Raw genomic sequence first — 17,105 nt, 5'->3', positions numbered from 1 at the left:
GTGATATACTATATGAGATGAGGCTTTCATTTGATTTCCCAGTGTTATCTGAAGTTAACCTCATTTTCCTGGTTTCCGTGACTCCATTCCTTTTCTATTGATTTATGATACTCATTTCATCAAGTTTTTATATGTATTAGGGTCTACTTAAAATTTGTTCCACGTTTTCACTGACCTGTTTTTATGTAAGTGCCACGTTAATTTAATAATTACTTTATCATAGAGGTACCTGGGTGGCACAGTTTGTTGAGCTTCTGACTCTTGGTTTCCATTCTGGTCATGATCTTAGAGTTGTGGAATCAAGTCCCACTTCAGGCTTTCTGCTTAGCATAGAGTCGGCTTGGAAGCCCCTCTGCTCCTTCCCCTTTCATTCATGTGTGTATATGTGTGCTCTATCTCAAATATCTAATAATAAAAATCTTTAAAATATTTGGGGCACCTAGATGGTACAGTCAGATAAGCATCTGACTGACTTCTTGGTTTCGGCTCAGACCATGATCTCACCCCACATGGGGTTCTGACCTCAATGAAGAGTCTGCTAAAGTTTCTCCCTCTCCCTTTGCCCCTCCGCATGCTCACATGTATGTTCTCTCTCTCAAATAAACCTTTAAAAAAATACTTTATCATAATAACAGTGCTGAAAGAGTATTTTATTGCTTTTAAGACCATTTTTACTATGACTGATATAGATATTTTAGGGTTTTTGTTTATAGCATTAGCTTTTTTTAATTTTTTAAATATATTTTTAAATTTATTCATTCATGAGAGACAGAGAGGCAGAGACACAGGCAGAGGGAGAAGCAGGCTCCATGCAGGAAGCCCGACGTGGAACTCGATCCTGGATCTCCAGGATCACACCCTGGACCGAAGGTGGCGCTAAACCCCTGAGCCACCCTGGCTGCCCCAGCATTATCTTTTATATGACAAAAGCATTCTAGATCTAAACATAATGCACAGTATTTGGATACTTGGTAGACAATTCTGTCACATGGAGGAAGAATTAGAAAGGACCTTACAGAGTTGCAATTGTATAGACTATATGTCTTCCTAATGTATTCAAACAGATTTGCTTTTTCTCTTTGGATAGGCTGAAAAGAATCTGCCTAACTTGAAAAGTACTTATAACAATGCTGTACAACTGATTAAGGTATGAGCGAGTAATATTTATTTTTAATTAGATACTGTATTTCTAAGTAAATATATTACGAAGACTATTTTATAACTAGAACTGTGTGATTCTTGAGGATGAAAATGGAATATTATAAACTCTATCCTTTATACCACAAATCATAGTGCCTGATACTGAGCAGCAAACAAATATTTATTGACCTATTACTAAAATGAGCTTTGTTCTTTAGGTGAATTTTTCCTCTTTGGATATTCATTTACATACCGAAGCACTTCTGAATACAATAAATTATTTTAATAATATACTTCCACAGTTGGAAGAAAAATCAGCCCCAGTGTCTGTTGCAGAGACTGAAGACAAAGGAGAGGTCATTAAAAAAATGCGTATGTTTAAAATTCAGCTTCAAAGTTTTGTACCCTGTCAGATTAATAATAAGTTAGCCTTTGCTTGATTATTCATGTATAACATTGGCTTCAAAATTCTCTTGCCTAGATTAATATCTGGAAAGATGATTATATCCCAGGTAAATTTAGAAAATAATAAAGATAATGATTACCAGTGAAGAAAATGTGGCTTTTATTTAACATATTTTTTAGTCTAATATTATACAGTCTATACAATCTATAATTTTTAGTCTAATATTTAGTATTTGATCTGGATTATAATTTATGCATTTATTATCATAATTTTAGATTAGAAAAATAGAACTAAGAAAATTTGAATCATTTTTAGAGTATATTCTTTAATCAAGTACTTTTTAAGTAATGAGAAGATGCAGGTTTGACAGAACTATTATCATAATCATTGTATCTCAAATGATTTGTGATTTTACAACTATAATTTTTTAGTTTCAAATATTAGTCTCATCTAGGAACCATTTTTTGTTGTGTCTGATTTGTTTGGCTTTGTTTTCATTATATTTGATTTTTTTTTTTTTTTTTTTTTTTTAAGAATTCCTAATTTAGTAGGGTATATCTTCCTTGCTTTTAGTGGAATTGCAGATCAGGTTTTCCTCTAGTATTATCATTAATTTTTCTTATACTTCAGTTACTTTATCATAGTAGTGAGGTGACTACTAAAAGTCTTTCTTTATGTTTTGCAGCTTTAAAACTATCGAAGAATGAAGATATTATTAACTTGCAAATTTTAGCAGAATTATCTTGTTTACAGATCTTTATTCAAGATCAGAAACGTAACATTTCTGAAATTAAGATTGAAGGTAATAAAATCTGAGAAAAATATATTCAGAATTATTAAATTAAAGAAAAGGCATTTAAGTTAATAATCCTTACATTCCCTTAGGGCTTGATTCTGAGATCATTATGAGGCCTGCAGCAACTGAAATAAATGCAAAACTAAGGAATATCATTGTTTTGGATTCTGATAAAACAGCTGTATACAAAAAGGTATGAATTTGTTCCTTTTACTTAATAGTGTACCTCATTAAATATGATTTTCTTGGGATCCCTGGGTGGCGCAGCGGTTTGGCGCCTGCCTTTGGCCCAGGGTGTGATCCTGGAGACCCGGAATCGAATCCCACATCGGGCTCCCGGTGCATGGAGCCTGCTTCTCCCTCTGCCTCTCTCTCTCTCTCTCTGTGACTATCATAAATAAATAAAAACTTCAAAAAAAAATTTAAAAAAATGATTTTCTTTAAACATTGGTCATAGGTATAAATTTGTTGTCAGAATTTAGCAATGTAGCTTATTAAGTGGCTGGATTTGGAGTTAGGTGTAATTGGGTTTGTTTCTTAGCTCTGTTCCTTAGCAGTTGAGTGACTTAATCTAAGATTCTGTTTCTTTATTTGTAAAATGAAGATCAAATATCTCATAAATAAGTTTATATAATGCTCCTGAAACATAGTTGGGGGTTGTGAAGGGGCAGTTAGTAAATGCCTTTTTCAATTTTTTCTTTTTTTCTCTTCTCTTGGATTACTGTGAACTCTGTGATGCATTTTAGATTTCAACAGCAGAGAATATAGAGTCAGACTGAACAGATGAGATTATCTTTTACATTATTTTCATGGGTGCTTACTCTGGTATAGCTTTTCACAATGTTAACAGAGTCCTTTGAACTGGATGGCTAGTGGTTGAAGGTGTAGGTGTTAGTACTAGGTCTATATAGGACAGTGAGATTCCAGATAGTGTTGTAGAGTTGGACAGGTAATTTTTGAACAGTGGAGCCTTTTGGTAAGACGGTATATTTAAGAGAGTAATAGAACATCAAGTAGTAGTATCAGGAAAGGCTGAGGTACTTCTTGAGTTATGAAGTCAGAGTTTGGAGTGTGAAAGGAAATAAGTGAATAAGCTCAGCCAATAATACCAATGAGATACAGTGATGCCCTGATTTTTATGTTAAATAAAAATCCTTACTCTTTATATTTTCTTATTATGACTTGCAATCGTGAGATAACAAGAGTGCCAAAGATGAGATGTGCATGGTCCATAATACTAAAGAACAAGAAATTTTCCAGAAGCCATGGTTTAATGTGCTTCTGTTGCTTTTATTTAAGAAAAAAAAACCAAAGTACTAAAGCATTAAGAAGTAAGAAGTTTTGTTGAACACTGACAGCTGTATAACTTCCAGCAACTTTAAGGATGATGGAGAGGACTCTCACCTCCCAGAGTTACTCCTGCCCTTTGTAGTTAACCCTTTTCCCCATCCTAGCACCGAGAAGTCCGTTTTTTTCCCCTGGAGTCTTGCCATTCTTATTAAATAAATGGAGTATTACAGTATGTAGCCTTTTAAGTCTGATTGTTTTTTGGCATATGCAAATCAGGGGTTTTTTTTGTTTTTTTTGTTTTTTTTTTGACCAGTCTGACTAGAGATTCATGAATTAATGTCTTCAAAAAACTAGTTTCTGGTTCAGTTCAGTGTTCTTTGTTTTAAATTTCATTTATTTCTGCTCTTTTTTATTTTCTTCTGTCTGCTTGCTTGGGATTTAATTTCTTCTTTTTCCTAGTTTCTTAAGGTAGAAGCTTAGATTATTAATTTGAGATCTTTCTTATTTTCTAATATTAAGCATTCATGACTATAGATTTTCTTTAAGCACTGTTCTTGTATACATAAATTTCGATATATTTGTTTTTATTCATTCCAAAATATTTTCTAATTTCTCTTGTAACTTTCTTTTTTACTCATGGTTTATTTAAAAATACGTTGTTTGACCTCGAGATATTTTGAGATGCTTTTCAGATATCTTTCTGTTATTGATTTCCAGTTTAAATCTGTGGTCAGAAGAAACTTTCTTGGTTCTTTTAAACATGTTGGTGTTTGTTTTATGGGCCATAAAACATGATCAACTTTGGTGAATGTTCCAATGTTCTAGATATCGTGTATATCTGTTTGTTGTTGGGTTGAACGTTCCATAAATGTCAGTATCTCTATTTGTCCTTGGTAATTGACCTTATATTGAAGTTTGCTTTAGTAGTAATATAGCCAGCCACTCCAGATTTCTTTGGTTAGTGTCTACATGGTATATTTTTTAATATCCTTTATCCTTTAATCTGTGTCTTTATATTTAAAGTGGGTCTTTTAGAGGTAGTATGTATTTCAGTCTTGCTTCTTTATCCATTCTGACAATATCTGGCTTTTAGACTGTGTCTGTGCCATTTACAAAAATCCAATTATTGATATGATTGATTTGAAATTTGCTCTCTCCCTAATCGTTTTCTATTTTCTGGTGGTTTTGTTTTGTTTGTTGCATTGTCTCCTCTTTTCAAGGTGGTTTTGGATTAATTGTTTATCATTGATTTTATGATTTCCCTTGGGTTTATAATACATATTTTTACTCACACTCTACCTTGTAATACTGTTTTACCACTTCATGTATAGTATATCTTATCATACTATATTCTCAGTTCCTAATTTTGTTTTCCATGGTGTTATTGTACTATGTTTTATTTTTGTGTATGCTGAAAATCCATAATACATATGTACTGACTTTGATTTAGACAGTTCTCTTTAGAGCAATTAATTTTTTTAAAAAAAGATCTTACATATTTATCTTCCTTCTAGCTATTTCTGGAACTAATAAGACAGATCATATATGAGACAGATAGTTAAATGAATAATATTTGTCTGATAATGTTTTTTTTTTTTTTCCTGCTCGGCTATTAGCGTGGAGGTTGAGACAATTTAATGGAGAGCTGAGCTGGGTTTGAGTTTTATTTAATATGTTGGCCTTCCTTATACCATTACTTCAGATTCCTTCCGCTATGTTTTTTGCTTAGGACAGGCAACTTTGTCCCTGAAATGTTGCTCCATGCTCTGCTTTTGATCTTCCCTCTTATTTCCATACCTCAGAAATTTCTCTTTCTATCCTCTTGAATGTTTCTTTGATGATGGAGTTTACTGCTGCTTTTTCCTCAGTGCTTGCCTGCTCAATGGTGAGTATTTTGTTGGGGGAGAGGTGTTTTGAGTAGGCTTCTCAGTTGTCCTGGTCCTATTTCAGTCCTAGCCAGGGCTGTTCCTTTAGATATCTAAAATGGGGCATCCTTGGGGTACATGGATGGCTTAGTTAGGCATCTGACTCTTGATACCAGCTCAGGTCATGATCTCAGGGTCCCGAGATGGAACCTTGCATCAGGCTCTGCAGTCAGCAGGGAGTCCTCTTCTCTCTCCCTCTCTCCCCCTCTGCCCCTTCCTTGGCTTGTGCACACACTTTCTATCTAAAATAAAGAAATCTTAAAAAAATAAAATAAAACAAGACAATCTTGATGAATCTGACCCTTTTCCCTATGGCATCTGACTCATTTCTTTGGTAGTTCCTTTGTGAGAGAGAATATTCTTCCCTCTCCTAGGAGAAGGTGACCTAGAATGGTAGGGTCCCCAGAGGGTTTCAGCCCCCAGGTGTGGAAGGAGTTTTCTTTTTCCTAGCCCTTGAGGTATAGCATCTTCACTTGGTTCCAGAGGACAACAAAATATTGCCTTTCTATTTTTTTTTTTTTAAGATTTATTTATTTAGGGAGTGTGCAAGCCAGGGGAGGGGCAGGAGAGGAGGAGAGAATCCTCAAGCAGACTCCTCACTGAGTGCAGAGCCCAGAGTGCAGCTGGATCCCAGGAACCCAAGATCATGAACTGAGCCGAAATCAAAGAGGCAGACACTCAACCAACTGAGCCACCCAGACACCCCTTCTCCTAGTTTCTTAAGGTTCTGTTCTGAGAAGAGAATAATCTTGGAGGTCCTATGGTGCTTTTGTCAGTGAAGACTTCTCCCTCTTCTAGGGTCCTAACCAAGAAAAGACTTATCTTTTACTCTATCCCAGTCTTAAAAGCTCTCAGCAGAAAGCTCCCAGTAAAGTCCTTGCAACTGGGGGCAAACGCCTCTTGAGTCTGTGGCTGCCAGAGATTCTGTATATCACATTAGTCCATAGTCTTCCATTGCCATTTAGCTGAATTCTTCTTACCTAGCTAATATGGTGCCTGGTGGCTCTCTTTTCCCTTAACACAGGTAAGCTGGTGTTTGTGTTTTGTCTCTCTTGAAGGTACTTTTTTATCCTTAGATTTTAGGCTGCTTGGCTGGCTTATATCCTCAAATTTCTAATGGTTTTTAAGAAAAGTTATGATTTTATAGTTATCTGTGGTTCTTTATTGTTGTTAAGGTTTGAAATGGGTTTCTGCCTAGCATTCTACATCCAAGGCAGAAGCAGAACTGTAGACTTTTTTTTCAACCTCACCTTGCACCTCAGCCTTCAGAGCTCCTTATATATATCTTTGGTTCCTTAGGTTTTCTTTGTTCCATGTTGGAATTCATTTGCTTGCTGATGGCTCTTCAGCTTTCTGCCTTCTAGTATTTAGGAGGGTCAGGAAACCTGTCAACTAAGTTGATGATATGTCTGTCTTCCAAAATATTTTTGACATTTCACATGTACTATTGTCTCTACCATTTTTCACTAGTATTGCAGAACTTGAGATTTTAAACTGCATTAGGTAGGTCTTGTTCAGCAGTTGAGATGACCTTCACAAACAATAAGGAAGATAAGTATAGTGATAGGAGGAGACTTGTTGAAGAGTCTGGAAAACCTATTCACATATCTCAAATAAAGAAAAGTAAATTTCATTAAGTTGCAGAGGTACATTGTTATTTGAACCTTTTACAGTGACCAAAGAATGTGTTTATATGGTGACTGTCATTACACAAGTATACACACTAAATGAAAATTTATGATCATTTTTTCTTCCGTTTTCCTCATTTATTTATTTATTTATTTATTTTTATTTTAAATTTTTATTTATGATAGTCACAGAGAGAGAGAGAGAAAGAGAGAGAGAGGCAGAGACATAGGCAGTGGGAGAAGCAGGCTCCATGCACCGGGAGCCCGATGTGGGATTCGATCCCGGGTCTCCAGGATCGCGCCCTGGGCCAAAGGCAGGCGCCAAACCGCTGCGCCACCCAGGGATCCCCGTTTTCCTCATTTAAAATAAACCGTTGCATCAGACCTACTAAATTGATTTCATGACCCACAAAGGAAACTTTATCACCAATTTGAAAAACTTTGCAGTAGAGGTTCTGATACATGTGCTTGGTGGCACCTGTGTGGCTCAGTGGTTTGAGCGTCTAACTCTTGATCTCAGCTTAGGTCTTATTTTTAAAGGTTTGTGAGTTCCAGCTCCCATGTTAAAAAAAAAAAAAAAAAGAAAAAAAAAAGAAACAGTGATGTTAGAATTACTGCTTTATTTGTACTTCACTTGAATACTTGGAAGATTTTCCAAATATGTGTGTATGTTTTATTATTCTGAGCTGTATTTTTGTACTAAAAGCACATTTCAAAAATGGGTTTTGATAGTTAAATTTTCTCTCATTAAGGCTGTTTACATCACTGGAAAAGAAGTGTTTAGCTTCAAAATGATTTCTTTTGTGGATGCAACTGCTGGTTCTGCATACACAGATATGAATGTGGTTGATGTTCAAGTTAACTTAACTGTTGGTTGCATTGAAGTAGTTTTTGTCACAAAATTTCTATACTCTATATTGGTAAGTATGTTAATCAAATTTTTTATTTTTTTTCTACTAGTTGGAAATTGCTGTGTGTCACACATAGATAAAGAATAATAATTCCTGGCTTTTTCCCTCCCTGATTTTTCAAACTTTTCTGGTTATCTTTTATCATGACTGAAATGCATAGTGTTATTTATATAACATATAACATCATTTTTGTATAGGAGAATACTCAAGTTAATTCAAAAATATATTTTAATATATTAAATATATGTACATTATATACCATGTATAGGATTTGTTATATATATTAAATTCTTTATTTTATATATAATTGGTTTGTCTTTGTTTTACCTGACTTCTAATTAAAAATACTAAATATATAATTGAAATTTGTTTTGATCTCATGTAATCATTATGGAAATTTTATTTTCTGCTGCATATTGTAACTGTGATTATCTGGGGCTTTAAAGGGTTAAGAATTAGCCTTGTATGATACTGCCATAAGGTGTTTGAGTTCTTTTTCTCCTCTTCATAGTATTTTCCCCCTGTGTTTTTCCCTTGCTGTCAGCTGATACTTTTTTTTTCTGTGAGTGTCATACCTATCTCTGTGACTTTAGCGTTCACTTTTTAAAAATGTCTCTAAATTCTGATGTATAAACTGGATAATCATTTGATTCTAAATAAATTATTTTTGTGATCTTTTAAATTGAGGTTACAATGCATTTGTTAATAGACATAAGAATTTTTTGGACAGAAGTAGAAGAGATGAACAAGCATCCTTGGTCTAATTTTTATTTTTTTCTGATTTATTTTTATAATTCAAAATCATTATGTTCCTGAATCCTGCTGTGATAGTCTTTTACTCAAAAGTTACTGAAAATAAATTGCTTTGGAACATGTAAGTTTTAAAATTAAGTCTAATTCTAGATGTGTAATTTTAAAATCAAGTCTAATTCTAGATATAATTTATGTTACTGAAGTATTTTCTAGAGTTCAGAATTAAAAAATTTAAGAGTTCTGAACAAACATATTTTATTTTTTCCATTATTTTTTTTTATCTTACAAGCATAAATAAGCTGTCTGTCCATTGAGGCTGCATAGGGAAATACAGTGTGCTTGCTTAGCCATTAGGGAAAGTGAGATAATAAAGGGAAATAGTTTTCAATAAAACTTTGCAATATCCACATGTTGCTCTCTTCCAGGGACAAGATTTTTGTTTTTTCTATATCTTGGTGTTTCTTAACTTTTGTTGCAGAAAACTGAGATTGAATACAGACAACCAGACTTTCAATAAAGAATGGTTGTACCAAGAAAAATTTGTTCTCATGGAGATGAAATAAAAAACATCAAGATACATTTAACAATCATTTCTTAATGGTAACCTTAAGAATATAATTTTGTTATCTTTTAGGCTTTTATAGATAATTTTCAAGCGGCTAAACAGGCTTTGGCTGAGGCTACTGTTCAAGCAGCAGGAATGGCTGCTACTGGTGTAAAAGAATTGGCACAGAGGAGTTCTAGAATGGCATTGGATGTTAACATCAAAGCCCCAGTGGTAGTCATCCCACAGTCTCCAGTTTCTGAAAATGTTTTTGTTGCTGATTTTGGACTAATTACAATGACAAACACATTCCATGTAATAACAGAGAGCCAGAGCAACCCCCCACCAGTTATTGATTTGATAACAATAAGGCTGAGTGAAATGCGACTATACAGGTAAGCTTTTCTTAATTACAGTTGTGGAGAATGCAATCTTTTTCCTTTTTTTTTTTTTTTTAAGATTTTATTTATTTATTCATGAGAGACAGGCAGAGGCATGAGGGAGAAACAGGCTCTCAGGTGACCAGGAGCCCATGGAATCACCACCTGAGCCAGAGGCAGGCACTGACCCGACTGAACCACCCAGGTGCCCCAAATGCAATCTTTTTCAAACTTTCTTCATTAAAGGTTTTGGCATCCTGAGTCTTCTGTCTATAGGGAGATTTTATTTTATATGACTATACTTCATTTTGAGATTTTTCTCTTCACCAAGCTTTTTGGCAAGATCTATTATACTCGTCTAGTTTTTTGAACACCTAGATGGTATTTGAAAATTACTCCTTAGGTAATTAGGAACACTGTACAATTTATTATTTGAGGATGTGTATTTGTGCTTATTTGTAGTTCTTTGTAAATCAGAAGGTTATGAAAGAAGTGAGGGAATTTCTAATATACATTTATTCACTTTGTAATACAGCTTTACTCAAACTACTCTATGAGCTTTGTACTATGGATCTGATGCTCTAATTTAAAACAAAAAAAAAAAAAGAATACAGTCATACGTAATCATTGGGTTTAGGATTACAAATTAGGAGAATAAGTGAATCTCCTAATATAAATTAGAAGAATAAGAGAATAAGTGAGTGTTCCAGAACTTCTTACTGTGTTTCCATGCTATTTCTAGTCACCTATTCTAGATTTAGCACCGTATTTCTTTTTCAACTTGGATCCATCTCTGTTTATACCACTCACTTGCCCTTTTCTTCCTATCATTTTTCTTTGATCTCATTTTATTTTTCTCATTCCCTTTATTTTGCTACCTCTACTTCTCTCTTTTTAAGAATTTTAATTTCAAATTTTAAGTAAACTCTATGCCCACCATGGGGCTCAAACTTCTGACCCTTAGATCAACAATCACATGCTCTACCAACTAAGCCAGCCAGGTGCTGCTGGGCCTTTTTTCTATTAGTTGAATATTTTTAAGGCAGCTTTATTGAGGTATAATCGACATGTAATGAATTACATATCTTTAAAGTATACAATTGGTAAGTTTTGACATGTATACATGTGTGACAATATGTGTACAATGTGGTATTCCTTAAATATTGTATAGAGTTTACCACAGAGCCATTTGGGCCTGGACTTGGCTTATGGGAGTTTTTAAACTGCAATATCCATTTCTTTAATAAACTCAGGACTATTCAAATTAATTTTTTTTCCTCAAGTGATCTTTTTCTCAAGAAATTTGTTCATTTTATCTCAGTTATAAAATTTTATGGCATAAAGTTGTCCATAATACTCCTTTTATTCATTAATATCTATAGTGGTATCATCCCCTTTATTCTTGATATTTATAATTTGTGTATTTTTACTTGAACTAGCTTTTGATTTTCTCTCTTGTTTTTCTCTTTTCTGTTTCATTGATTTCTGCTTTGATATTTCTTTCTGCTGACTTTGGGTTTAATTTTGCTCTTTTTGTAAGTTATCGTTAGGTGGTAGCTAAGATTATCACTTTGAACATTTCTTATCTAATGTAGGCATTTAGTGTTAAAATTTCAGAGTTCCTCTCTATAGCTCTCTTCTCTCTGGCACTTTACTATAAACTATAACTGCCTTGCTCTTTTTGGACTGTGAACTCTGTCTTCTCAACTTGAAGACTTTGGTGGTCTTTTCTGGCTTTATCTCCCTTTGCCATGGCCTGTAAATTATCTCAAGAATTAGAAAGTTGGGGCAATTACAGAACTCACCTTGTTGGTTGGTTGGTTGCTGCTGCTGTTGTTTTAACCACTTCTCAGGAATGACTATTTGTTGCATGATATTGTATGTCTTGAAAAACACTTTTTAATATATTTTAAGTGGGGTTTTCTGATGAAGAGGAGTTTCAGTTAGGATGGTAAACTTGGTTCATGTTATCTCATCTTGGATGGAAGGAGAAATTCATCAATTGAATATTTAAGTACTTACTAAGCACCTAGTATATCCCAGGTACTGTGCTAGGGAACAAGAAGTATAATAATGAACAGTCTTTACAGGGGATGAATAAATAGTATCCACCTCATTGTCGAGGTAGGTGTTATTTAATGAATTTACTGATATGATGCACAAAAATAGATTCATAGTTAGGTTTTGGAAGGGTTATAGAAAACCCAGATCAAAAGGAGACAACACTGGAGGTTGAAAGAATGATTTACTAACTACAAGTGAGATTCACATAAGATTTATATGTAATGCTGGCTAGGGTAGAGAAGTGAGGTAATAGAAGATCTACTAGTTAAGAGAAATTTGAAATAGAATTTATAGTAAGAGCTTGTTGAATGGATGTCAGGGTTCAAGCAGAGAAGTTAAATTTTTTGACTCAAGTTGCAGGCTTGTAAAATTCAGTTTGGTGATAATGCACTTCACTGAGATAAGATAGAGCAATAAAGAGAAAAAGCTGAGTAGAGACACTGAGTTCTCTAGTAGGTAAAGTAACTTGGAAGTTGTCTGACTTTGATATGGAGAATTAGAGAAAGTGATTGAAGGACACTTGGACGTATGTGTATAGATGTTAGAGTGTTTGTGGGACTTCTAGATTTGGGAGTCCTTCGTAATATTTAGGTAGTTATTAAAGCCATGTCATACAGTGGGACATAGGGACAGAATGCTGACAAATGCCAATACATAAGGAACATATATTTCTCAGAAGAGATTAAGAAGGATAAGCAGAGAGATGCAATCCAGGAGGGTATGTTGAGACAATGTTGAGGGCTCTGTTGATATTGTTAACCACGAATTAATAGTATGTGATTTTTTTTCATGTAGTACTTGATATTTGTTGTTGGATTCAGGCAAGACTGAATTTTTAACAAGCAGATGTGACTGAAGGTGGTGGGATAGGATTGTTAAATATTGAGTCATGTTAATGGATAATGGAGATGGAAGAAATCAAAGGAAGCCAGGGTACTGTAGAGTAAAAGAATGTAGAGAGAGGTTTATAAATTGGAGATTTATCAAAAATCTTCAAAGACTTCTCCAAAGTCTTCAAAAGTAAGCATTGACTAGTTGTTGATTGATTAAAGCAAGAGTAGAAGATGATAAAACTGGTTGATATGCTTAAAGGGATAGGAGTCAGAGGTGACTCCTATCATTTGTATCATTGCAAATTAAGGGAAAGGACTTCTATATCTCTTAACCCTGAGATTAATAGGGTGTTGGAGAAAAATTGGCCTCTATTTAATAGAGCTCCATGGAGAGCTAGGTTTCAGTTAAGGTGATAGATTCAGTAAAGACATTGGGAAATGTAGAATGATTTGTTCAGCTAAGTCCAGAGAAGTCAGAAATCATAGGAAAATACTGAGGTGAGAGACTTCTGTTTTAATAATAGGCTATAGAGTAGCAATTTAAACTTTAAATGGCTCATTAACTTTTAAACTGTATAAAAGTCTAAATTTACTGAAAAAAATATCACATTTTGCCTTATTTCAAGAAATAGTAGGTATAAATTAGGTGTGAATCGTTATTACAAATAGATTGTTTTGAAAAGAGTTTATTAAATATCTCTAGAGCATTAAAAATATTATTTTCATGTCCAAAAATGAGTTAACTTTTTATTGAAGAAATACATAAAATGATATTAAGATAAACAGAAAAGATTGCTGACAATATGGCCAAAGGTAAGTACTATTAATAATTTGGTGTGTTTTTTCTAGTTCATTATTTCTGTATATATATACTTGAGTAAAGTAAGAATTACATTGTATATTTTGGATTATAAATTTATTTTTTTCCTTTAACAATGTGCTATAAATATTTTTCCATGTTGAGTGCAAATTTTTTTTTCTTTTCTTTTTTTTCTTTTTTAAGATTTTATTTATTTTCATGAGAGAGAGAGAGGCACAGACACAGGCAGAGGGAGAAGCAGGCTCCATGCAGGGAGCCTGACTTGGGACTTGATCCAGGTCTTCAGGATCAGGCCCTGGGCTGAAGGAGGTGCTAAATTGCTGAGCCACCCAGGCTGCTCGCAAAATTTTTTCTAAATCATTTTATCCTGCAGGTTTTTAAAAATTCAGTTACCTATTGTTAGAAAGTCAATTTGATTCTGTTTTTTTTTTTTTTTTTGCTGTTATAAATAATGCTATAATGATGACTGATGATATAGTATAGTTCATCAGTGCTTATCTGATATTCTACTCATATGTTTAGGATAACTCATTTCCTGCAGACATGTTCTAGAAATAGAATTACTCAGTTAAAGAGCGTAAACAATTTTCTCTGAAATTATTTTAAAATTATTGATATTTAGAAATTCAGTTTGGTTACAGCTTCATAGAAAAACACACAAAGATAAATAAGCATTCATATTTGTGACCACTTGTGTTGAAATCGTTTTGTTGCAAAGCTGTTAATTGCAATGTAAAATTTTAAAAAGACATTTACAATACTTTTGTAAGGAAAGATGTAAAACTTAACCAATGGCCAGAAAGAAATCTTGATTAAATGGGAAGAGAATATTTTCCTAGGCCTAATGTTATAAAGATCTCAGTTTATATACATTAATTTATACATTTAATATATTCTCAGTAAAAAGTAAATAGTTCTTGTTAAAGTCTTTCAAAATTATTATGAAGTGTGTTTTGGAAATATAAATAATGGCCAAGATGTTGCGAAGATTTTTTTAAAAGAAGAAATTGAGATAGGGAATGAAGACATAACATTTGAGGTACTATTAAAATAGATTGAATTGTATTAAATACTTCTAAAATGTATTATGAAGTAAAATGATAAAAACAGTGAGACAGGATAGAAAGCCAGTGATTGACCACATGTGTGTATATGTATCTTCATTATTCATATCTATAGTCAGTCTTCATTATACACAGATTCTATCTTCGTGAATTTGCCCACTCACTAAAACCTGTTTGTAACCCCCAAATCAATACTCATGACATTTTTACAGTTACTTCTATAAGATGTATATAATCATGAGAAATGTTGATCTACCAAAGCCTATGTTCCCAACTGAGATGTCAGGCTAAGTGACACTCTGCCTTTTTATTTTAGCAAATAATTGTACGGCACACAACATATTGCAGTTATCTAAATGAAAGACTGGCAATAAAGCTAGAATAAAATAAACATAGTCCCTTCTTTCATGAACCTTTTATTCTAATGGAAACTTGACAATAAACTACAGTATGTTAAATAGAATGTGAGATTGCATAGGAAAGGTATCTACCTGAGATACTGGGTAGTACTGGTAAGGAGAAGTTTTTTAAGGAAGCAGTCTTTTGACACAGCAATTCATGTTTCTTGCAGTTTGTCCAGAGGAAGAAATTTACTCAAAGATACATAGAAAGATAAAATCCAAGTTTTTATTATAATGAAGAATTAAAAACAACATAACTTTTTAACAGAAGGTTGACAAAATGACTTATGATATAGTCATTTAATATTGCAGTTATTAAAATTGTACATGAGGAATTTCTAGAGAAAATGGCAGAATAGGAAGATCCCAGGCTCACCTCCTCTAATGGATAAATCTAGATAACACCCACAGTCAGTATAAATAACCCAGAAAATGACCTGAACACTGGCAGAGGAGACTGTCCACAGCTAAATGTAGAGAAGAGACCACATCGAAGAGAATAGGAAGGCAGAGACACAGTAGGGAGCCAAACTGACCCTCAGGACTGTCCGTCCATAGGTGGGAGGGACACCTATGAGCATGGAGAAGAGAGAGATACAGATCCCATCCCAGGCATGGGGGACCTCACTAAGAAAATGAATCTTAATAACATTTGGCTTTGAAAATCACAGCGGCATAACTTAGCAAGTTCTTAAAATCAGTGTGGCTTAATATCTGGAACTTTATTTTTTTTTTTAATTTTATTTATTTATTTATGATAGTCACAGAGAGAGAGAGAGAGAGGCAGAGACACAGGCAGAGGGAGAAGCAGGCTCCATGCACCGGGAGCCCGACGTGGGATTCGATCCCGGGTCTCCAGGATCGCGCCCTGGGCCAAAGGCAGGCGCCAAACCGCTGCGCCACCCAGGGATCCCAATATCTGGAACTTTAAAAGTCAGCGGGCTCACCTCTGGGAGGAAAGTTGGAGCACAATGGGAAACTGAGTACCCACCATCAAAGAGATAGCACAACAAACAGCCCCCTTGAGATAAAGCACAGAAGCAACAGTTTGTAAAATGTCTAGGGTATACAGGAAGAAGATTTATTTACTAATATCAGAACATGTGCAGAAGGAATAGTGGGTCTTTGTGAGTCTTCTGCAAGAACAAAGAGGCTGACCGTCGCCATTACCCTTCTCTGTGCCACAGCCTATATACACGGACACCAGTGGGAACCAGCACAGCTCAGACACTTTCCACCAGCTTGCTAATTATGCGCCCTGTTACTGCATACTCTGCGGACCCACTCCAGCCATCATGGCTATGCAGTTTTCCTGGTTGAGTGGAGGTTCCCCTCCTGTAGCAGACCAGCGAAGACCTTATCTTGCATGCACCATATACTCTGCCCCTGCATTCTCCAGACGACCTGCTCCCTCCAACATACCCTTCGTAGGAATACATCCAAATAGGTGGCACAGACCTGGCAGTGTGCAAGCAGCTTGATAAGGGGCCAAAACCATTCCAAAATGACTCCTACAACAGGGTGAGGGGAAATAACCACACACACCAGTTCACCTAGGGCCTCAGCTGTAGGCCAGGGGCAGACATCTGGTCGGATTGCAGCCCTACCCATTAAAAAAGCTGCATGGGGACAACACAGGGGGAGGCCCCTGTAGTTCGTTGCTACCGCTGCCTTGGCAAACACTTGGTCTGACCTAGGGCAGCCCAGACTGGACCACTAATAACACAGGAACCAAACTCTCCCCAAACAGGCAAAGAGAGCCATCTCAGGAAATTGGACTAAAGGCAAATTCAGCTCAGACATAGTATGGTGTACATACCACATAGAAGGTGCTCCTGAAGCACTGCTTTCTGGTGTACAGGAGACATTGCACTGCAGCATACTACAGGACTTCTTCATAAGGCCACTACTTTTAAGAGCAGGATGTATAGCTGATTTTCTTAACACATGGAAATAGATAAAGAGTTAGACAATGAGAAGATGGAGAAAGTGTCCCAAGTGAAAGAAGGGGACAAAGTTATAGAAAGAGAGCTAAACAAAATGGAGATAATATGCCTGACAGAGGATTTAAAGTAATGATCATAAAGATACTCATTGGACTTAAGAAAAGAGGGAGGACTTCAGTGAGACCGTCAACAAAGAAAACAGGA

At 35.0% G+C, this 17,105-nt stretch overlaps 1 protein-coding gene across 6 annotated transcripts in view; it reads left to right on the top strand.

Annotated features, from left to right (window-relative positions):
* Nucleotides 1-17,105, top strand: part of VPS13A (vacuolar protein sorting 13 homolog A) — a 235,170-nt gene that overhangs the window by 108,944 nt on the left and 109,121 nt on the right. For all 6 annotated transcript variants that reach the window (XM_072837699.1, XM_072837698.1, XM_072837702.1 and 3 more), the window contains 6 exons: nt 1,088-1,147; nt 1,359-1,512; nt 2,232-2,348; nt 2,432-2,535; nt 7,938-8,105; nt 9,484-9,788. In XM_072837699.1, the coding sequence (XP_072693800.1) occupies nt 1,088-1,147; nt 1,359-1,512; nt 2,232-2,348; nt 2,432-2,535; nt 7,938-8,105; nt 9,484-9,788 (908 nt within the window). The remainder of the gene's footprint in view (nt 1-1,087; nt 1,148-1,358; nt 1,513-2,231; nt 2,349-2,431; nt 2,536-7,937; nt 8,106-9,483; nt 9,789-17,105) is intronic.

Source organism: Canis lupus, chromosome 1, assembly GCF_048164855.1.
Source record: "Canis lupus baileyi chromosome 1, mCanLup2.hap1, whole genome shotgun sequence".
Lineage (NCBI taxonomy): Eukaryota > Metazoa > Chordata > Mammalia > Carnivora > Canidae > Canis > Canis lupus.
This window is presented reverse-complemented; position numbering and strand designations above follow the sequence as displayed.